Raw genomic sequence first — 23,497 nt, forward strand, 5'->3', positions numbered from 1 at the left:
GGGGGGGGGCTGTGGGCTCCGGCGGATCAAAGGAAGTTCAATATAATGCGGTTTCACATATAACGCGGTAAGATTTTTTGGCTCCTGAGGACAGCGTTATATCGGGGTAGAAGTGTACTTCCCGTGTCTTGCTTACAACACTCCTGCTAACATAGCCCAGATTGATGTTCGCTTTTTTTGCAACAGTGTTACACTGTTGACTCATATTTAGTTTGTGATCCACCATAGCCCCCAGGTCCCTTCCCACAATACTCCTTCCTAGGCAGTCATTTCCCATTTGTAAAAAATGAAAGGCCAGTTATGCCAAAGGAGCAAAGCTGTTGATCACAGATTTCATCCTGAAGCTTTTATCAATCTTTAACATACCCTCTATTTCAAGGATCAGCAACGCTTGAGTGTAATTTTAGATGATGGTAGGGACTTGACCACCCTGGCTTGTACCAAATACCCACATCTCCTTGAATTAAAGGCATCTCAGAGGAAATGACTAGTTGTATAAGATAAAGGCCAACTGGACCCTGAAAGTGCTAACTGTCAACATAAATGGCTCTGTCACCAAGAATAAATTTGATAACCTTTATGGTTGCTGAGAGTTTCTATTGATGGCATTAACCTTATCATGGATGTCATGATTGCTGAGGAAGTGGCCATTGTGGCAGTGTCACAGGTGCTCTACTCACATGCAGATGGCGCCACCTTCTGACTGTTCTGGGGATTAGCTCTCTTCCAGGTCTAATAACCCCCCTTGCGGTCTCTCCCCACATTGTCCTCTCTCTCTCTCTCACTCTAGGGCCCCTCTCTTGCTCCAGGAGCTGCAGCTTCCTCTTTGTGACTCATCCTTTGGCCAGTTCACTATAGGGTTGCCCCTTCAAGGGTATAGGGTCTCCCTGAACCCCTGTCCAGGCAATGTCACTCTCTCAGTGGCTGGTAGGAGAACCTGGGCCTGCCCACTACTCTGGGTTCTGGACCAGGGACTCTACAACATGCAGCCATAGTCTAATTAGTCCCCAGCCTTGCTGCTGTCTCCCAGGGCTGCTTCCTCCTCTGCCTTCCACAAGCTTTCTTCTCCATCCTTCTCTCTTCTGGGTATGCTGTTCCCTCAGGGCCAGGCTCCCGGGGTCCAACTCCTTCCCTGAGTTCCCTCCTTCCCTCTCTTATACACAGACGGTTGCTGCAGACTTTCTCACTACCACCCTTTCTGTTGTCAGCTTCCTGGCTTTATACTAGCCCAGGTCATACCCATTCAGCTGAACTTCATCCTCCAGTCAGGGGTTGCTCCTCCAGCCTAATCCCCTCACGTGTGGCCTGTCACACTAATTGGTTCCTTACTCAGCTTCTTTTGTCCTTTTTGGGGCTGGTGTGGCGAGAGCACCCGATCACAGGCAGGCTATGGTGGTGTTGGCAAAGGTTATGCTCAAGCCTTGAGCTTTGGAACAAGAGTTTTCATCATGGAAATTGATCCAATTAATTATGTAGTATCTCTCCTTGTTGGAAGGCAGTTGAATATATTGAAGATAAGAACTGAGACCTTGAATGGGATTTGATGTTCTGTGGGGGCCAAGGTAGGAAGTGGAGGAGAGGTGTGATCTGTTCACAGTGGACAGTCAGGGCCGGTGCAAGGAAGTCTTGCGCCCTAGGTGAAACTTCCACCTTGTGCCCCCTCCTGCTAACCCCGCCCCCATGGCAGCTAACCGAGCCCCCTACCCAGGGAGCCCACCACCCTCCCCACTCGGGGAGACCCCCCCGCAGCAGCTACCCCACCTCCACAGCAGCTAACCCCGCCCACGGAGACACCCCCTTCCGTGGCAGCTAACCCCGCCTGGGGAGACACCCCCTCTGTGGCAGCTAACCCCACCTGGGGAGCCCGCCCCAGCTCACCTCGGCTCTGCCTCCTCCACTGAGCACGCTGATGTCGCTTTAATTCTCCTCCCCTTCCAGGCTTGCTGCGCCGATTGGAGGAGACTTAGAGCAGGGGCTGTGTGCTCAGCGGAGGAGGCAGAGTGGAGGTGATCTGCGGCGGGAAGTGGTTCCCCTGTACGCGCCCTCCCCGTTACTGCGGTGGCCCTCCCCGCGCCCCCGCCCCGGCTCACCTCCACTCCACCTCCTCGCCTGAGCGGGCTTTTAGGCACCCTAGGCGGCCGCCTAGTTGGCCTAAATGGTTGCACCGGTCCTGTGGACAGTGCTTCTGAGGAGATAAACTCCAGCACTCTGCACCAGCTGGTGTAAGAGCTGAGAACTCTTTCCTCAGGTATGTCACTTGTTGCTGTCCAGCCAAGAGGCAACAAAGGCGTAAATAAATGAAGCCTTTGACAGGATGGGATGGAATCTCACAACCAACTGGTACTCTGTGCCAAAAAAATTCTGAACACAATATTTTCTAATACTGAAAAATTCTGCATATTTATTTGTCAAAACAACACTATATCATCATGCCAATTTCAATTATTTTGGTTAAATTATTTCAGAATACCCGTCAGCAAGTATGTCTGTAACAAAAATTCCACCAGGAGTACAGAGTTTAAAAAAAAACCTAGGACAATCCAGTATCCTGTTTCTTTGCCCCCTCCCCTCCCCCAGAGCCCTGCCACAACCCTCCTCCCCCCCACAGCCCAGACACCCACACCCCTTCCCCAGAGCCCCACTGCAGGGCTCCCTGAACCCAGACACCTGCACCTCCTACCCCTCAGAGCCCAGGGATCCAGAGGGAGAAACAGCCTGATGCTGGGTTCTGGACTTGTATGGAGTTTCCTGCACACCTCCTTCCTTAAGGCCATGCTGAGAACTGGGAAACCTCCAGCTCCCTCCCCCTCCTCCTGGTCTTCTATTTGTGAGCTGGGCTCTGCTGGGTCCAGTGGCCCCTAGTGGCGGCCAGCAGCTCTGCAGCCCATCTTGGGGGAAGGAAGGAAATTCTGTGCACATTAATTTCTGCACAAATTCTACATTGTGAGTGGCACAAAATTCCCCCAGCAGTAAACTGGAGATGGTAGAAAGCATTACTACTGGGTGGTGTTATGTGAGAGCTTCTGTTGGGAAAGCTGAGCATCCTGCAGCTCAGATGCATCTTCTCTGCCTCTCTTCTTGATTCATACCCCATATTTATTAATATTAATTATTTGGGAAACCTCTCTACACACCTTATATTTTGCAAACATGGGATGAAATTCCTCCCCATGGGAACACCATTGGCCTTTCTGTTGAAGAATCTGTCCCATGATCAATTCCCCTGAGAAGCCTATAGTTTACCTTGGAACAAATAGAACTTAACATATAGGAAATTGGTCCAGACAGGAGAGGGAGGGAAATGATGAATGGAGAAGGATTCATGAGAAAAGTAGGTTTTAGGAGAGAGGGGGAGATGGAAAAGAAGTGGGAAATTATTTTGAGTGCAGGGGTTGTCATGATAAGGAGATGTGCGCCAAACATGGGTGGAGGAGATAGGGATGGAAAAGAGAGAGGATCAGGAGGGAGACAGGTGGGTTGATAGGGAGATGAAAGAAGAGATGTAGGCCAGGGTAACAATGTCAAGAGCTTGGAAGATGAAGATAAGTCATTCCAAAGTAAAATCTGGTGTCATGGGTCATTCTGGGTTTACTCCATGGTGTGAGCGAGAGCAGAATCTGAAAACGCGTTATCCCCACCCCTGCACAGTGTCCACTCCCCTTTCTCACAGGGGAATGCTCTGTCTCGGACAGGTGGATGGGGTGTTCCACAACCTCCCAGTGATCATGGCCAACAGGCGGCTCCAAGCATATCAGCATGGTACTAACATCCTGGTGCAAACTGACTTTGGCCTCATTGTGAATTACGACCTGGTTTACCAGGCCAGAGTCACTGTTCCACAGCAATACCAGGGCCACACATGTGGCCTGTGTGGGAACTACAGTGGACGACAGGACAGCCAGTTCCTGCTCCCCAGTGGCAGGACAGCATCTGATGTGGCAGCATTTGGCTATGCTTGGGAAGTCCAGGTCCCAGGAGCATCATGTGTAGACAGATGTGCTGGGAACAGCTGTCCAGTTTGCGAGGAGAGGAAGAAGGATGTCTTCAAACAGCGCCACTACTGCGGGTTGCTCACAGCCCCTGACAGCCCCTTCACTGCCTGCCACGGCACGGTCAGCCCCAGCGTGTATTTCCACAACTGCCTGTCTGATCTTTGCCTGGGAAAGGGGGACTCCCAGGTCCTGTGCCAGATCATCCACAGCTATGTGACAGCCTGCCAAGAGGCCAAGGTCACCATCCTGCCCTGGAGGAGCGCCTCCTTCTGCCGTAAGTCTGTGATACTGATGGAGCTCAGGTAGCCAAGGTGCGCTGGGTGCTGGACAAAAAGGGAGCGGGAGACAGCACTTATGGGAACAAAATTCCAGAATTCTGGGATTCTTCATAGACTCGGTGTGAACAAGCAACCTCAGGTGTCCTTGTCCTCTCCTTCCTGTGCTGTTCTCCTTTCCTTTGTCTCTCTCCCTCTAGCCCATGGTATGAGATCTGTCCAACCAATAATTATTTCTCTCTCCATTTAAGCTGTGAGCTGCCCTACCAACAGCCACTATGAGGTTTGTGCTGATCTCTGCACTGTCGCCTGTGCTGGAAACAACATGGATTGCCCAGAGACCTGTGCCGAAGGTTGCCAGTGTGACAAAGGCTTCTTCTTTGATGGTCAGGGCTGTGTGACTCAGGAGAGCTGTGGATGCTTTGAACAGGGGAGATACTACAAGGTACCACCTTAAGTGGTCTGGGTCTGATTTAATTTTTGCTTTATACACATTTTAAATCCTATACTAGTCAGGGATAGGGTTTGCTATAATGGATCAGAGCCCTGGCCCATCCAGCCTGGCATCCCAGCTCTGCTAGTACGCAATGCCCAAAGTTCCAAAAAAGGCAAGAAGATTAAACACACTTTGCCTGTTATGGAGAAACTGAGGCACAGAGGGGGCAGTGACTTGCTCATGGCCATGCAGTGAGCCAGGAGCAGATGGCAGGATAGAACCTAGGTGTTGTTCCTGGCCCTCAGACCAGCACTTAACCCATTAGAATAATAGAATCATAGGGTGGAAGGGACCATGAGAGGTCATCTAGTCCAATCCCTTGCATTCACTGCAGAACTCATTGACAAAACAAGAAGCAATGGTCTCAAGTTGCAGTGCAGGAGGTGTAGGTTGGATATTAGGAAACACTGTTTCACTAGGAGGGTGGTGAAGCACTGGAATGGGTTACCTGGGAAGGTGGTGGAATCTCCATCCTTAGAGGTTCTTTTAAGGCCCAGTTTGACAAAGCCATGGCTGGGATGATTTAGTTGGTGTTGGTTCTGCTTTGAGCAGGGGATTGGACTAGATGATCTCCTGAGTTCTCTTCCAACCCTAATCTTCTATGATTCTATCCAAAAGGCTTGTTTCCCTATCAAATAAAGCTATCAGACAGCTTTTAGACAGAGAAATAGTGTTATGACACAATATGCACATTCACACACCTCACCACAGAATTCTGGGTTTAGCACTGCCAGAAATATTATAAATAATTGTTTCCAGTTCCATTGCAATATTTCCACTTTTCCAAACATCCCCTTAGCCCAGTCAGACTGTCCTTATGAATGAGTGCCAGCAAAGCTGCACCTGTGTTCCGACCCGAGGGGTGACCTGCAAAGCCCACAGCTGCTCCAGAAGAGAAACCTGCCAGATCAGAGATGGCATTATGTTCTGCAACCAAGGTAAAGGACAGTCACTGATTGCAACATGTCTGAGGGGTTATTGCACAAACAGTGAGTAAAATAGTTGTGATTATGTCTTCTCACCCTTTTCACTTTCTCTTCCCCTTTATTTAGCCATGAATCCTGAGCCATAATATTACAGAATTTCAATTTGAAAGATGAAAAGCCTTGTTTGGTCAGAGTGTCTGCTGAGTCCTGCTTCTGGCATGCGCAGCTGAGTAGGATGGGTAGCTGTCAGGGAGCTTATTAAAACCTGGGGGCTGCTCAAAATGGAGCGAAAGAAGCAGGTGCCTGGAGCGGCCAACAGAAAGGGGCGGCAGCGCATCAGTTGTCAGGGCGGCACGTCCGGATCAGCGAAGGCAGCACTTTAGCAGTAGCTTAATTGGCCTGCTCCGAATCCGCAGCAATTCAGTGGGGGTCTTTCACTGCTGTCTTGCATCCTCGGTGCACTTCAGCGGCACCTCGATCGGTTCTTCTATTTTTTTTCACTGCTTGGGGCAGCAAAAAAGCTGGAACCAGCACTGGCCTCTAAAGGAGCTCATCAGACAGCTGGGCACTGTCAGAGCCCATCACATCCAGCCACTTCCTTTGCCTGCTCAGTGCTGCCCACAACATGCCCCTCTGGGCTGCACCACCTCTGCTGGGCATTGTGGGGAGTGAGACACAGGAGACCACTTTGCTGGCTGTACCCCAAGAAAGGTCTCACCCAAGCAGGAATTTCTCAGCAGGGGACTTATGAGAGATTTGTGAAGGGTGCATAGGAGTAGGTAGATAGATAGGTACAGTGTATGGGGAGGGATGGATGGATGGATAGGTAGGTAGAGAGAGAGAGAGAGAGAGAGAGGGAGGGGATGTAGGGTGATAGATATATCAAACGATCATTCAGTACATTTCACAAACAGGCTATATTAAGAAGTAGGATTCCAAGGACACTAAATATCATCCTGGCTGTCACAGCCCCCTCAGCCCCCTTTCTGCTCTAATATATAACTGATTAGTCTGTTGTTTCTTGTCTTTCTATTGTCTTCTCCCACTCGATATTCCAGAGCCATCCTGCAGTGTGGTTCTCTGCAGGGAAGGAACTATTTGCAAGATGATAAATGGGCAGCCAGAGTGTGTGCCAGTCTCTCAGGGCACGTGCTGGGCCGGGGGATACTTGCATTACCACACCTTTGATGGACGGGTGTATGATTTCCATGGCACCTGCAACTACACGGTGGCCAAGACCTGCAGGGATGCCTCCGGCCTGCCCTCCTTCCATGTCACGGCCAAGAATGAGAACAGGGGGAACACACAAGTTTTCTACATTTGGTCGGTGACTGTCCAGGTGGATGGAGTCATCCTCACAGCAGCCAGGACTGAGGTCGGCTTTGTGTGGGTGAGTGCTGGGCGTGCACATCCACCCTGCTCCTATGCCCACGCTGTAGGCTTTGCTAAGTAGAGGGCAGGAAACTGCACCCCCGACCTCCACGTGGAATTGAAAGCTAGACAATGTCAGTACCTTGAAAAAAATACCCCAAGGTGTTGCAGTGAGCATTATCATTGATTTAGTAGGTGCTCTGCCACTGTATCTGTGCTGTCCCCCCCGTACCAGCACTTTGATAGGGGACGCTGTGCTATTTAGATGTGTAGGTGTCTCAGTAGCAGGACCTTTCTCTCGAGTTAGTATTAAGCCAAATGCCCAGCAGGGCACTGGTGAGAGCTCTGTGGTAGGGAGCAGTCTGGGTATCAAGAACAGAGCACTTTCCCCTTGCTGTCGGTGCTGACCCCAATGCCTATCATGGCGCTAGTGGGTGCTGAGTGGCAGGGAGTGGTGTCGGGGGTCAGTCGGGGGCTGTCCCATCAGAGTTGCACTGATCCTAATCTGGCACCAGAGGGTGCTGTGCTGAGGGGAGCAGGTTGGGTGGCTCAGTGTAGGGAGCTGTCATCTCTGTCACAAGCACATAGGATAAAGTGTAGATTGGAGCATTTAGTCATTACATATCCCACAGCGTGTCATGCAGGAGCAGGGCAAATCCCAGCTCCACTGAGTCCATCCTTCCGCAAACTCCCCAGCAGTTTCTAATGTAACAGGGATTCCTCTGAGATCTCCCTGAGGAGAATCCCCACTCTTCGATCCAGAAGGACGCTACCTGAGCTCTAAGATATGGGGAAACTCTGAGGCACATCTCGGCAGCTCAGGGCCTTTGTACTTACAGAGCCATCTCCAACCCTAGGTACCTCAGGAGCCCCAGAACATTGTAGTCAGCTCCTTGAGACCTCTCGCCCCTCAAGTGATGCTGCTAACAGCTCTCACCAACACAGCCTCCTCTCCCAGTGGAGCCGCTCCCTAACAGCTCTAACCAATGCAGTTCCTGTCATTTACAGCAGCTCCCAGCAATTCTTATCGCCAGCCCTTTCATCTACAATGGGTTATACGGAAATCACGGGTCCACTATTGGAATTGTTTGGAAAAAATCCAACCACCTGAAAGGGGGTTCCAAAGAGAATGGATCTAGACTAGGAGTAGGCAACCTATGGCACGTGTGCCAAAGGCAGCAAGCAAGCTGATTTTCAGTGGCACTCTGCCCGGGTTCTGGCCACTGATCCAGGGGGCTCTGCATTTTAATTTAATTTTAAATGAAGCTTCTTAAACATTTTAAAAACCTTATTTACTTTACATACAACAATATTTAGACATATTATAGCTTAGAGAGAAAAACCGTTCTTAAAAACATTAAAATAATGTATACGGCACATGAACCTAAATTAGAGTGATAAATGAAGATTGGCACAAGCACTTCTGAAAAGTTGCCAACCCTACCTAACATGTCAGTTGGTACTCTGAGACAAACAAGTGCATGCGGAAGGTTAGGTTTGGATATTTAGGAAAAGCTTTCACTCAGAAGTATGTGAAGCGACTGAATATGGTAGTAGAGAGGTGCTGAATTTCCTTAGAGGTTTTTAAGGTCAGGCTTGACAAAGCCCTGGCTGGGATGATTTAGTTGGGAATTGGTCCTGCTTTGAGCAGGGGGTTGGACTAGATAACCTCCTGAGGTCCCTTCCAACCCTGATATTCTATGATTCTAAATAGAGATGGAACCAACTCATAATTTTCAATGAATCTGGACCCAAATCTGAACCAATATTAAATTATAGCATCATACTAGATAGAGCTGACTGGAGAAAGTTAATTCCATTTTGGAGAGGATTTCAATTATTTGAAAATTAGCTTCATTCTGATATGGAATGAAAACCAAAAATTACTAAATTTTCTGGGAAGGGGAATGGAGTCCTGGGTCCAGGTCAGTCTTTGAAATCTTCTTGGCTTCCATCAAAACGTCATTGAAAAGGAAGCATCTCCTGAAAACATTTGGATTTTGAAGAATAGGCAAATACTAGTGAAAAATTATATCTGAGAAGAGGTCACTTTGTAAATGCACTTGATTGTGATCTTTGCCCTTTCTTTCTCACTGAAAAGGTGAATAACACCAGGGTCCACTTACCCATCTCCCTGAACAACGGGGCCCTTCGGCTCTATCAGAGCGGCACCTCCCTTGTCCTCCGTACCGACTTCAACCTCAGAGTATCCTATGACTGGAACAACCACCTGAGGATCACCGTCCCTAATGACTTCTCCGACAGCCTGTGTGGCCTGTGCGGCAACTATAATGGGGACCATTCTGATGACTTCCAGACCCCAGACGGGGACCAGGCTCCCACTGTTGCTGCCCTGGGGAAAAGCTGGGCAGTGGAAGATGAGGATTATTTTTGCTGGCACGATTGCATTGGAGGTTGCAGACCCTGTGACCCCAGCATAGCCAGAAAGTACAAGGAGGAGGCCTTGTGCGGCCTGATAACCAAGGTCTCAGATGGGCCCTTCAGCCGGTGCCACAGCAAGGTGGATCCTACAGTCTACTTGGACAACTGCGTGTACGATCTGTGCCACAATGAGGGCTACAGGAAGGCCCTGTGTGAGGCCCTGAAGGCCTACGCGGATGCCTGCCAGCTGGAGGGGGTCAGGATTGGGGAATGGAGGCAGCTAGCCAGATGCTGTGAGTACAGATTTGTATGGCAAGGTCTAGGGTCTGCTGGTTAGACCGCGGAGCCTGGGGCTCAGCACTCTTGAGTTCTAGCCTTGGTTTTGGAAGAAGGGTTGCCAACTTTCTAATCACAGAAAACCGAATACCCTTGTCCTGCCCCCTGCCCCATCCCTTCTTCAAGGCCCCAACCCCTGCTCACTCCATCCTTCCTCCCAACATCGCTCGCTCTCTCCAACCCTTGTTCATGCGCTTATTTTAACTAGCCTGGGGCAGAGATTGAAGTGTAGGAGAGGGAGAGAATAAGGGCTCTGGAATGGGGGTGCGGGCTCTGGGGTGGGGCCATAAAGGAAGTTTTCAGTGTGCGGGAGGGAGCTCTGGGCTGGGGCAGGGAGTTGGGTTGCAGGAGAGGGCTCAGGGCTGGGGCAGGGGGTTGGGATGTGGGAGGGGATGCGGGGTGCTCTCTGGGTGGTGCTTACCTTAGGCAGCTCCTGGGAAGCAGCAATATGTCCCTCCTGCTTGGAGGCAGCCATGGGGTTCTGCATGCTGCTCTCGCCCCCAGGTGCCGCCCCTGCAGCTCCCATTGGCCGTTCCCAGCCAATGGGAGCTGTGGAGCTGGCACTTGGGGTGGGGGCAGAGCAAGGAGCCCCCGTGGCTGCCCCTGAGCTGGAGGAACATGTCGCCGTTTCCCAGGAGCTACATGGAGTCGGGTCGAGAGCCTGCCCACCTCGCTGTGCCACCAACTGGAATTTTAACAGGTGGGTCAGCAGTGCTGACCAGAGTCACCAAGGTCCCTTTTTGACCAGGTGTTCTGGTCGAAAAACGAACACCCAGAAACCCTATTTGGGAGGGACCGTGATCAAGTGATTTGGGACTGGCAGTGATTGGGAAATCAGAACTCCTGGATTTTACTGTACCTACAGTACTTGTCTGTCCATGGTAATGCTAAGGTGCCTGTGTAGTTTTGTAGTCTAGATTTGCCCTAAGTTATGTGAGGTACAGACACAGCAGTAATTGAATCGGTTTTACATGTCCACACTCTGCTCCTTGTGTCAGCGGTGCACGTCATCACCAGGAGCTCTTGCATCAATTTAACTGTCAGTGTGGGGCATTGTGGGATGGCTTCTGAAAGGCAGCAACTGTCAATGTAGTCCGTGTATTGTCTACATCTACACCTACATCTACATCAACCTAAGTGCTGTGCCTTTCCCAGAGGTGGAGTTATTAAGTCAGTGTAGTGGGCGAGTTACAGAGGTGGGAGCTACATTTTAGTGTAGACTCCTACAGAATTAGGTTGACATAAGCTGCCCTACACTAATCTAACTCTGTAGTGTAGACCAGATCTCCATCTGCGCTCTTTGGTCAAACTCCAGGTGAGAGCCCCGACTCCTGCCAGCAGCCAACCCTTATTTCCCCACATCATGTTTCCCAGTCCTTTGATCTCGAGCTGGAGGATTTTTGCTCCACGGCCTTGCTGAGAGCCCAGGAAATCCATCCACCTTGGAGTCGTTTATTACTAGGTGTCAATGTCCTTGTGACTGCACTTGCCATTATCTTCTGGATTCTCCACTGATATGGGGTCCCTCTCGGCCAGTCCTTTTTAGTGACCCGTCCAGCGGAGACGGCTTGGTGACATTCATACTGATGTTTCTTAGGCCATGTCTAAACTAGCAAGCTTAGAGCGTCATAGCTGTATTGATACAGCTGTGCCTCTGTAAGATCGCTCGTGTAGCCGCGTGATGCTGATAGGAGAGAGCTCTCCCATCGACATAACAAAACCAGCTCAATGAGTGGCATTAACTTTGTTGGCAGGACAGCATCACCCGCCCCAATATGGTGTTCTGCACACAAGTGTTTATGCTAGCAAAACTTGTGTCGCTCAGGGGTGTGTGTGTGTGTGTGTGTGTTTTCACACCCGAGTGACAAAAGTTTTGCTGACATAAGTGCTCATGTAGACATGGCCTTAGCTTGCCCTGGGAGCAAACAGTCATTCTGGACACACTGGGTAACGAAGATGGCATATGGGAAAACTGAGGCACACATAGAGGTTATAAAAATAGTACGTACATTCCTCCCTTCATCACAGCCTGACACTTTGAGTATCTAACGTCCACTGATAACACATGGATGGTTGAGGTAAAATAATGCCAGTTTTTAACTGACTCTTCCTACTATGTGCCTGATCCTTTAAGGGGCTAAGCACCTTCTACAACATACTGAGCACCCTCAGTCAATGTTGAGGTCACTGGGATTTGAGGGCTCTCAGAGTCCCTTTCTGTCTATTTTAAATATTGCTTTTGCATGGAGAGGGTTTGCTGCTAAATCTGTGGGTCCTTCACTCCCCAGCCATGGAGTGCCCCCTGGAGAACAGCCAGTACCAGCTCTGTGGAACAGCCTGCTCAGCCACATGTGTGGATCAGTCAGCCCCCAGCAGCTGCCAAGACCCCTGCGTGGAAAGCTGCCAGTGCAAGGATGGTTTTGTGCTGAGCCAGGGAAAATGCATCCCCAAGAGCAGCTGTGGATGCCTGTTTGAAGGGCGCCCCTATGCCCCCAGTGAGAGTTTTTGGGTCGATGAGGCATGTGGGACACGGTGCATGTGCAATGGAGCCACTAGACAAGTTGAATGCATGGCTGCTATGTGCAAACGTTCAGAGAGGTGTGGGCTAGTGAATGGCGTACGGGGCTGTTACCCCTCCAGCTACGCCACCTGCTCTGTGACAAGGAATCTGCACTATGCCACCTTTGATGGACAGAGATATGACTTCCAAGGCACCTGCCACTACCAGCTAACTGCCCTGTGCAAGAAGGCGGAGGGACTGGTGGACTTTGAGGTCTACTTCCAGGAAAGCAATACTGGTCCTGTGCAAATCAAGGTCTATAAGACTGACATCAGGGTCAGCAATCAATTCCCTGGGAAAATCATGGTGAGTTTCAGAAATCACATCTAGTTTCTAAAACATTTCTGGAAAGTTGCCTGTGAAATCAGAAGTTGGTTGCAGAAAGTGCACAGAAGGATTTTAAAAAACAGGTCAAATATTAAATGGATTCTGATGTGAATGGGAAGTCAGTGGAGAAGCTAGAGGGCTAAGGTGATCTGGTTACACTTCATCTTTGTGAGAAGATGTCAATAGTATCCAACATATGTGGGAACTTGGAGAGCTGGGGCTCACAGAGGAGGGAACAGCAATAGCCAGTGTCAGAAAAAAGAAAAGTCTGGTTGGACAATCCTGCCCAGTCTGGGGAGCTGGACTTGGGCAGGCCGTAGAGGAGGGAGCAGGTCAACCTGGATGAAGATTTCAGCAGCAGTAGATGAGCCAGAGCTCTGTGCTGGAGCCAGAGGTTCCACCACGAATGAGCGATGTTTCATATCTCATGTGTCTTGCTTTTACAGGTGAACGGTTTCCTGATTACTCTTCCCTTCAACCTCAATGATAAGAAAATCACAATGTATAGAAAGGGCTGGGCCACAGTGATCCAGACAGACTTTGGTCTCACCGTTACCTATGCTGGGTGGTCAGGACGCACCACGGTGACTCTGCCAGTCACCTACGCGGGAGCCGTGTGTGGTCTGTGTGGCAATTTTAACAGTGACAGTGAGGATGACATGCTCATGAGGGATGGCACCCTGGCACCAAACCCCATCAGCTTTGGCCAGAGCTGGAAGGTGGGCGACCTCCCGGGATGCTCTGCAGTAATGATACCACCATGCGCAAGTATAGAGGCTATTGAAAAAGAACAACGAGGTAGCAGAGGGCAGTGTGGGCTCATCATATACAAGAGTGGCCCTTTCAGAGGATGTCACAGGAAAGTTGATCCCAATGGATACTTCATAGACTGTGTGTATGGCTATTGCGTCCTCAGTGGGCGGGAGAGTAATGTCTGCCAGGCCGTTGCTGGCTATGCTGAGGCATGTCAGGAAGCTGGAGCTATGGTGCATCCCTGGAGGACTACGAAATTCTGCTGTGAGTCCCCATGTTCACCGCTACCCACCCCTTGGGGATCATTAGTTCTTGTTGGCTGGTAGATGTGGATCTAAACACTGCAGAACATTTTTAACAGACAAAGATGTCTCTTAGCAGGCTGGGTTCAGCACTCATAGTGGCCTTGGCAGCTGCACCGTGGGCTAGGGACACACTTCTAGGAATGTAGTTTGCTCTCCATGGCCAGTCCAATCCTTGCCTTCCCTTCTGAGACTGGGACATAATCAGAGCTGGGACTCAGAGTGGCTACTAATTGGAATGTTTGTTCATTAGGAACTGGGCTAAGAACCCACCAACTCATCCCACACAAGCCATCAGTTGGGAATGAATTTTAACTGGTACTGACCTGGATTCAAAACAAAAAGCCAGTAGTGAAACAATGAAACAATAAACCAAGTTAGAAGCCATCACAGGAGAGAGATTATCTGTATCCCATCTCCTGGCCTCTGTGAGGCAACCAGTTCATCAGACGTGAGACCCCATTACAGATGGGGCCTTTTATTAATTAATCAAACCAAGGAAATAGAAAATTAGGAGCTTGAATGAAATTACATGTTCTATGATGTTTCATTGTGCACATTGCTAATGCACTGTATGAACTAACTCTTTGTTCTAATTACAGCTCCGTCCTGTCCCCCAAACAGTCACTATGAATTCTGCAGCACCAGCTGCGATCTGACATGCAGCAACCTCTATGCCCCAGTGCAATGCATAACCCGGTGTAAGGAAGGCTGCATGTGTGACGAGGGCTTTGTTCTCAGTGGTGACCGCTGCGTCCCCATTTCCCAGTGCGGATGCCTCCACAGGGGAATTTACTACCAGGCTGCAGAGATCTTCCACCCGAGTGGTTCATGCAAGGAGCAGTGCGTGTGTCAGGCTGGTGGGGAGGTTGTGTGTAAGGCATTCTCCTGCGGCAGTGGTGAGGAATGCGGGGTGGTGGATGGCATCCAGAAATGCCACCCATTTGGATCTGCGACCTGTTCTGCCTCTGGCCATCCCCACTACCTCTCTTTCGATGGGGTCTCCTTTGACTTCCAAGGCACCTGCACCTACATCCTGGCCAAGACCTGCACCGATGCCCGTGACCTTACACCATTCACTATCAGTGTAGAGAAAGAAGATTGGGGCACCAGGAACATGTCCATGGCCAAGCTGGTGTCCATTCAGGTGTATGGGATCACACTCACCCTCCTGCAAAACAAACAGAGGCTCATCATGGTAAGTCCTCCACGTTCTCATGGACAGAGATTTTATTCTATTCTACACAGGTTTTTTTGCAGTTTGGCCAACTCTCTAATGCCCCCTCGTGGTAAAGTTTGCACTGCAGGTGGTTTGCCTCAGCTTCCTCTCTTGGGCTCCTCAATAGCTCAGAAGACAAGTTGAAGAACAGCCGCCATCCTTAGGATTATTAAATTAGCAAACATGCAAAATAAAGTTTTCAAGTCCATCCATTTTTCTCTATACCAGGTCACTCCGAGGTCTTTCCTGTCTGTAATTGTGCTCCCCAAATTTCAAATTTCCCAGCTGGAGTCTATTCACTTCCATCAACCTCTTGATTCTCTTCTATTCTCCCTGAGAAATCTCTCTGCAGAGCTGGCCTCCCATCTTCCTCCTACTGCTCTTATAGGGGAATCAGGTGGCTCCTGCTCAGGTGTGCCTCCTTAGTAATCAGGGTTGACTGGCCTACTGGCCTTAAAGGACAAGCCATCCTCTTACAAATTCTTATAACATGCATACCCATGTAGTATTTCAGCACCTTCTAGCAACATACTAATTAACTTAACCACCTCTCAACCCATCACCAGGAGGAGATGTGCGTGCAGGGGAGAATTTTGTATTGGATTTACTTTTAAAAGTTATAAATATGCACTCACATTGTGTTATATATGTGTGTGTTAGAGACAGCAGGTCAGAGAAACACACCTTGCACTTGGGGAGGAAGGGGTGAGGTTTGTCAGGGTCCTTTGTTCCTGAGGGAGTTCATTCCCCAGTCTCGAACTGCTCACCAGTAAAGCTCCATCTCCTGCATGGGCAAACTTTACCCTTATTATTCCAGAAGAAGGAAGTGGTCAGCTATGATCTTCATCCTGGAGGTTTAATTGATCTTTTAGATACCTAGGGCCCAGGCCATTGAGTGTCTTGAAGGTAAGGTGTGAGAGCTTGAACTGAATTCAGTGTTCTCTTTGGAAGACAGCTGAGGGAGCAGAGGACAGTTTTGATGTGATCTCAGTAGTTCGTGCTGGTGAGGAGACACTTCTGTACCTGATAGAGATTCTGGAGTGCTGAACGGTTCGTGGTATATCACATTACTGCAGTCCAGAAGAGAGGTGATGAAGGCATGAAATAATTGATGCCAGATCATCATCCATCAGGATGGGATAGAGTCTCCTGCCAACTGGAGATGGTAGGAAGTATTACTCATGGATGCTGCTATGTCAGAGCTTCATTTGGGCAAGCTGAGCGTCCTCTTAGTTCAGCTCAATCTTTTTTGTCTCCCTTCTTGGTTTATACACCATGTTTCTGGGAATTAATGATTTGGGTAACCCTCTACACATAATTCACATTTTTGCAAACATGGAATAAACTTCCTCTCCATTATAACTCCATTGGCTTTGTGTTGAAGAATTTCTCCCATGATGCATTACCCTGAGAAGCCTGCAGTCTAACTTGGGATAAATACAACACGTGGTAAATTGGTGGAGATAGGAGAAGAAGGCAAGGGGTGAAGGAATGAAGTGTCACCAGGGAAGTGGGTGTTTAGGAGAGAAGGGGAGATAGACAAGAAGTAGGAGAGTGTTTTGTGGGCAGGAACTCACATGAAAAGGAGGGGCAAGCCAAACATGATTGGAGAAAATAGGGATGGTAAAGAGAGAACCAGGAGGGAGATGAGGTGAAGGGGAGTGGAGAGAAGAGATGTAAACTAGGGCGACAATGTGAAGACCTTGGAAGGTGAGGACAAGTCATCCCAAAGTGAAATCTGGAGTCATTCTGATTTATGCCATATGTCAGTGAGAGCAGAATCTTGCCTGTGTACGTGCTTGCCTGTGCTTACAGGGAATGTTCTCTCTCTTTCAGGTGAACGGGGTGTCCCACAACCTCCCAGTGATTGTGGCTGATGGGCAACTTAGAGCGTATCAACATGGCACAAACATTCTGGTGCAAACCAACTTCGGCCTCACTGTGAGCTACGACCTGGTTTACCAGGCCAGGGTCACCATCCCAGGAAGCTACGAGGGCCAGACATGCGGCCTGTGCGGAAACTACAAAGGGCAGGAAGATAAGGAGTTCCTGCTCCCTGATGGCAGCACAGCCCCTGATGCAGCAGCATTTGGCTCTGCTTGGGAAGTCCAGATCCCAGGAGCATCCTGCACAGACAGATGTGCTGGAAACAGCTGTCCAGTTTGTGAGGAGAGGAAGAAGAACGTCTTCAAAGGGCGCAACTACTGTGGGCTGCTCACAGACCCCGACGGCCCCTTCACAGCCTGCCACGGCACGGTTAGCCCCAGCGTGTATCAGAGCAACTGCCTGTATGATCTGTGCCTGGCCAATGGGGATGCACAGGTTCTTTGCCAAAGCATCCACAGCTATGTAACGGCCTGCCAAGAGGTCGGGGCCTCCATCCAGCCCTGGAGGAACACCACCTTCTGCCGTAAGTGTGCTGATAGTGTAGGAGCTCAGGAATGCATTGGGGAAGGGAGAGCGTCAGTGTTACTGGGCATCTTGTTCCAGGCCTCTGGATGTCTTCTGGAACTCTTCTGGGTGGGAACCAACAATCTCATGTTCCTTTCTAAAGGTGCCCTGTTCCTCTCCTCCCTGTCCTGCTCTCCTCTCCTTCATGTCTGTCTCTCTACACCGTAGTGTGAGATCTTTCCAGCCATTCATTATTTATTTCTCTATTTAAGCTGTGAGCTGCCCAGTCAACAGCCACTACAAGATCTGCGCCGAACTCTGTACCACCACCTGCTCTGGAGACATCATGGACTGCCCGAAGATCTGTGCTGAAGGCTGCGAATGTGAGGATGGCTTCTTCTACGACGGCCAGGGCTGTGTGACTGCAGAAAGCTGTGGGTGCTTCAAGCACGGGAGATATTACAAGGTACCGCCCCCTCCTAGAGATTCTGGGTCTGATCTGATTTTTGTTCTGTCCACATCTTAATCCCTACACTGGTCAAGAATATAGGGTTTGCTATACTGGATCAGAGCATTGGTCCATCCAGGATGGCTTCCCTCTCTGCTAGCATCTAATGCTCAAAATGCCAAAAAAAGGCATAATGCCCTGTGCCTGTTGTGGGGAAACTGAGGCACAGATAGGCACAATGACTTACTCAAGGCCACCTAGTGAGTGAGTAGCAGATGGGAGGTTAAAATCTAGGAATTGTTCCTGGCCTTAATCCCAGTCCTCAGCCCATTAGACAGCCTTTCTCTCTGAAGGCAAGAGGAAATAATATTATGACGCCATGGACATTTTTATAGATACATAGATTCTAAGGCCAGAAGGGTCCATTGTGATCGTCTAGTCTGCCCTCCTGCATAACCCAGGCCAGAGAGCTGCCCCAATATCATTCTGAGCGCACATCTGTTAGAAAAACACATCCACAGCTCTGGGTTTAGCGCTGTCAAAAATTATTTTAAATAATTGTTTCCAGTTACATTCTGTTATTTCCTATTTTCCAAACGTTCCATCAGCCCAATGAGACGGTCCTGATGAACGAGTGCCAGCAAAGCTGCACCTGCATTCCTGCTCGAGGGGTGACTTGTAAAGCCCACAGCTGCTCCCGAGAAGAAATCTGCCAGATTAGAGATGGCGTCAGGACCTGCATCAGCGAAGGTACAGGACAGTCATTGTTTGAAACATGCCCTGAAAGGTTATTGTACCGGGCAGCGAGTAAGCAGCTGTGATTATGTCTCCTCACCTTTCTCATTCTCTCTCCCCCTTCATTTAGCCTGGAACTTTGACCCCAAATAGTACAAAATTTCAACTGGAAAGATGGGAAGACTTGTTGGGTCTCTCCAGGAGAATCGGGTGGGCAACTGTCAGGGAGCTGAGCACACTCTGTGATTCTTCCCGTGGGAACAGCCTGGGGGCTGCTATAAACAGAACATCTTGGCTACATACAGTCCCATAGGGACCATCAGTCAGCTGGGCAGTGTCAGACCCCATCACCTCTCAGCCACTCTCCTTGTCTGCTCCATGCTGGATGTCTGCTTGGGCCTAATATTTGAGAAGCCCAAGCCTGAGAAGGTCAGGTAATTTTCTGACCCAGCCTGAAACTGAATGAGCGCCATGGCCACCTCCCACCCATTGGGGTTGGCACCAGGGATAGTTCTAGTTTTTTTGCCACCCCAAGCACAGCAGGCAGGCTGCCTTCTGCAGCTTGCCTGTGGGAGGTCCCCGGTCCTGTGGATTCGGCGGCTTGCCTGCAGGAGGTCCGCTGGTCCCACGGCTTCAGCGAACCCGCTGCCGAATTACTGTCGAATCCGTGGGACTGGCGGACCTCCTGCAGCCTGACTGCCACCCTTTCAGGGACTGGCAAGGCGCCCCCCGCGGCTTGCCGCTGCAAGCACGCGCTTGGGGCATTGGTGCCTGGATCCACTGTTGGTTGGCATGGTAGTGGCTATGTACCCTGTTCCTGCCATCCGCCATCCCCCGCTGCAGTTTGTGGGCTCTGGGGCAGCTCCCTCACTCCACAGTATGTATAAGGCAGCCATGATGCAGTGCTAGTAGGAGCTGGGCATGCAGCCACCTCCGGGCTGACCCCACAGGTAGGGTGGCCAACTCTCTCATTTGTGAAAACTGAACCTCCCCTGCTCAACCTCTTCCCCCAAGGCCCTGCCCCTTGCTCCATCTCTTTCTCTCAAGGCCCTGTCCCCGGCTCCTCTTTCCCCACCCACTGTCACTCACTGCTTTCTCCACTACCTCCCCCCCCAACAGCTGAGCCGGGCTCTAGGGGTGGAGGGGGTGACTGGGGCAGGACGTTGGAGAGAGAGAGCACGGGCTCCGGGAGTGAGGGGGTGACTGGGGCACGGGTGAAGGAAGGGGAGCCATGCTCGGGCAGGAGAGGAGCTGCTGGTACGGCTGGTACCCTTTCTAACGCCGGAGCTGTTGCTGAGTGCTTCTCCAGGCTCCAGACTGCTCTCCCCCCTCCCCTGGGTGGCAGAGGCCAGTTACTGCAGGTAACAGGGTGGACTTTTAGTCAGGACTGGTTCTAGGTGTTTTGCGCCCCAAGCAAAAAATTTTTGGCTGCCCTGTCTCAGCCTTGGCTCTCCCCCGTTGCCCCCTGCTGCCAGCCCTGGGCTCTCTCCCCCCACATCCCCCTTGCCCCCCAGCCCTGGGATCCCCCCTTCCCTACCCACCAGTGCCCCCCTACACCTTCTGCCGCCCCAGCCCTGGGCTCCCTGCCCCCGCACCTGCACCCTCCTTCCATCGCACCCCTGGGTCACTGGTAACTCGCTCCCAGGGCAGGTCATTCAGCAGGAATTTTGGATGTGCACAAAGCACAGACAGGATTTGTTCCCATATGGTTACAGAGCTGGAGGAAAGTGGAACAATTTTCAGCTTGTGTGATTGGAGGATATCTGGATGCAGGGGTGGCTCTAGCCATTTCGCCACCACAAGCATGGCAGCACGCTGTGGGGGGCGCTCTGCCGGTCGCCGATCCCGCGGCTCCGGTGGATCTCCCGCAGAGGTGCCTGCGGAGGGTCCACTGGTCCTGTGGCTTCGGTGGACCTCCCTCAGACATGCCTGCAGATGCTCCACTGAAGCCATGGGACCAGCAGACCCTCCACAGCCATGCCTGCGGGAGGTCCACTGAAGCCCATGCCACCCCAAGCACGCGCTTGGCGTGCTGGGGTTTGGAGCTGCCCCTGTCTGGATGCATATTATAAGACTGTTCTCCATAAATGAGGAAAAGTTGAGGTGCCTTTATTATTCTTTTGTTCCACTCTTTATTTCTATGGGGAATTTGCCAATGCAATATCACTGTCTTCCTTTTAAACAAACAAACAAACAAAAAAGGCAATAGCTGTTGAAAATAGCAATTCCAGTCCTAATAACCATTGGGAAGCATTTCTTGCTCAATTTTATCCTACTTTTTCTACAGCAAGTTATAGAGGATCAGTATATTTGATTTGAGAGGAATGAAGTAACAGCTGCCCAAACTGAGCTTGAGCACTCTTGAATTTTGGGGTGTTCAAACCTGGAAGGCAGGTGCTCTGTGTGTGTGTATGTGGGGCTGTGGGCTCCACAGGGGAGCACGGCAGCATGTATGCAGCAGTGTGTCTGGTGCTGCGTGGAGCCAGACAAGCTGGTCTGAATGGCATGGTAAGGGGGCTGGGGGATTGGAGAAGGGGTAGGGGGTTTCAGGGGAGTAGTCAAGGGACAGGGAGGGTTGGATGGGGTGGAGGTTCGGGTGGGCAGTCAGGGGCAGGGAGACGGAGGGTTAGATGGGTCAGGTGTTTGGGGGGGCATTCAGGGGAAAGGCAGCGGTTGCATAGGCATGGGAGTCTCACGGGTTTGTCAGGGGACAGGTAGGGGGTGGGATCCTAGGGGTGACGTTGGGGAGGTCTCAGGAGGGGGCAGTTGGGGACAAGGAGAAGGGAGACTTAGATAGGGTGTGGGGTCCCAAGGGGCAGTTGGGGGCAGGAGTGTCGTAGCTTTCCTACTCAGATTTGAACCTTGGCGTTCATAAACTGAGAAGCTAGCATGAACCCCTCTAAGCTTAATTACCAGCTTAGATCTGATAGCCTGCCACCAACCAGGAATTCCAGTGCCTGATACACTCTGGTCTCCCAAAACTTCCCCGTGGGACCCCAAGACTCAGACGCCCTGAGTCTCCTAACAAAGGGAAATAAACTATTCCCCCCACCTCTCTCCCACGCAGAATTTCCTCTCTGGGCTAACCTGAGAGTTACTGATGCAACCTCTTTACCAAGAAGCATGTCTCTTCTCTTCCACAAAGAGACAACCAAATACAAGGAAACAGAAAAGATTCTATCTCTCTTCCCCCTCCCACCAATTCCCTGGTGCTGCAGAGATTCACCCTCCGTAGATCTAACACAAAGAGAATTTCCCTCCCTTTCGTAAACAGCCTATGGTTTTTTTCTACCTTGTTCTCACAACTTTGAAAGTGAAAGATTAGAAGCTTGAAGATTAGAAAAGATCCCTTATAGCCCGAGAGACGGACAAAGACACGACACAAACATTCCCCTCCCTGAGCTGTTAAAAAATCGGTTTCCTGATGGTCCTTGGTCAGGTGTTGGTTCCCTTTGTAACCCTTCAGGTAAAAGAAACACGAACCTTAGCTATCTGTTATGATGACAAGAAGTCCCGGGAGGGCGCAATAGGAACAAAGGAGCAGTGGCAGCTTAGTGCATGGGGACGGAGGGGTCCTGGGGGGGCAGTTGGGGCAGGGGTCCTGGGAGGGGGTGATCAGGGGACAGGGAGCGGGAGGGGGATTGGATGGGTTGGGGTTTCTGTGGAGGGCAGTCGGAGGGAGTGGATGGTGGCAGGGTGGGGCTTCCCTCCCCATGGAGTGTCCTGTTTTTTTAATGTAAAATACGGTATCCCTACCATTCACAGGACAACTCTTCACTCACAGCATGCTGCCGCATGAGGTCCCCCTCCTTCCTTTCCAGTTGGTAGTGGCCAAGGAAATGCTGGGAAATGTAGTTCTTTCCCTGCTCCAGAGCTGGCTCTATAGGGAGATAACCAAGGAACTATAGCTCCCAGATCCCCCTGTTGGTTCTCAGCTCCCATGCTGGATCCTTGCTGCCCTTGCAAATGGGCTGCACCAAGCAGGTGCTTGCTTTGCTAGTGCCTAGAGCTGCCCCTGCTTTTAGTGACCAGTCAGCAGTGATGACTTTGCAGTCAAAAACTGGACATCTGGCAACCCTACACACAGACAGAAGGAGAACAACTGACTTGTCAGAAGCCCAAGAGGGTCCCGTTGATTTCCTACTCAAATTTCCTACTCAGATCTGACACTTGTAGTCAGCTCCCGTGAGGTTTTGGTTGCATTGCAGGGCTCTGCTCCATACTCCCTGTCACATGGCCCTCTGTGTTCACCACCTGCACTAGAGGCTGTGGGGAGGGTGACATAGGAGCTGCCTCTGCTGGCTCAAAGACTGCTATGGTCTCCCCCTGCAGAGAGACTTCCCAGCAGAGGACTTGTGGGAGGTTTGGGAACTGTACAAAGGAAATGTGTATGGGGACAGACAGACAGATCGATCGATCATTTGGTCCATTTCACAAACAGGCTATATTAAGAAGTAGGATTCCAATGACACTAAATTTCATCGCAATTTTCACATCACTCTCAGTCCCTCTCTGCTCTCATATATAATTGATTCGTCTGATGTCTCTTGTCTTTCTGTTGTCTTTCCCCACTGGTTATTCTATCCTGCAGTGTGGTTCTCTGCAGAGAAGGAACTATTTGCAAGATGATAAATGGGCAGCCAGAGTGTGTGCCAGTTGATGAGCAGTTTTTAAACTAAGAGATGGGGGAAAGCCGACTGCTGCAGAGGAGCATGTGGATCGGACATAGACTTCTCTTAGGGGAGAGTCTGATGATAGGGAATCTCCAGGTTATAGTCAGGAACACAGGACGGAAGAGGATAATGTAAGGGCTGGATCAGATGATAAACAGTCACATAAAAAAGAATCTGGCACATCAGAAAAGGGCGGACAAATAAACAGGGATAAGTTTTTAAAGGGCTTGTACACAAATGCTAGAAGTCTAAATAATAAGATAGTTGAACTAGAGTGCCTTGTGGTAAAAGAGGATATTGATATAATAGGC

The 23,497-nt window shown here is 50.4% G+C and overlaps 2 protein-coding genes across 2 annotated transcripts in view; both read left to right on the forward strand.

Moving 5' to 3' along the window:
- The window catches only part of LOC116839061 (IgGFc-binding protein-like), a 102,731-nt gene that overhangs the window by 10,220 nt on the left and 69,014 nt on the right, over positions 1–23,497 (forward strand). The window contains exons 6-13 of the mRNA XM_075071390.1: positions 3,693–4,266; positions 6,748–7,079; positions 9,162–9,735; positions 12,067–12,644; positions 13,112–13,682; positions 14,323–14,918; positions 16,776–17,349; positions 17,603–17,796. Of these exons, the coding sequence (XP_074927491.1) occupies positions 3,693–4,266; positions 6,748–7,079; positions 9,162–9,735; positions 12,067–12,644; positions 13,112–13,682; positions 14,323–14,918; positions 16,776–17,349; positions 17,603–17,796 (3,993 nt within the window). The remainder of the gene's footprint in view (positions 1–3,692; positions 4,267–6,747; positions 7,080–9,161; positions 9,736–12,066; positions 12,645–13,111; positions 13,683–14,322; positions 14,919–16,775; positions 17,350–17,602; positions 17,797–23,497) is intronic.
- Positions 18,405–23,497, forward strand: part of LOC142047490 (IgGFc-binding protein-like) — a 32,427-nt gene continuing 27,334 nt past the window's right edge. The window contains exon 1 of the mRNA XM_075070682.1: positions 18,405–18,528. Within this exon, the coding sequence (XP_074926783.1) occupies positions 18,405–18,528 (124 nt within the window). The remainder of the gene's footprint in view (positions 18,529–23,497) is intronic.

Source organism: Chelonoidis abingdonii, chromosome 11 (assembly GCF_003597395.2).
Source record: "Chelonoidis abingdonii isolate Lonesome George chromosome 11, CheloAbing_2.0, whole genome shotgun sequence".
Classification (NCBI taxonomy): domain Eukaryota; kingdom Metazoa; phylum Chordata; order Testudines; family Testudinidae; genus Chelonoidis; species Chelonoidis abingdonii.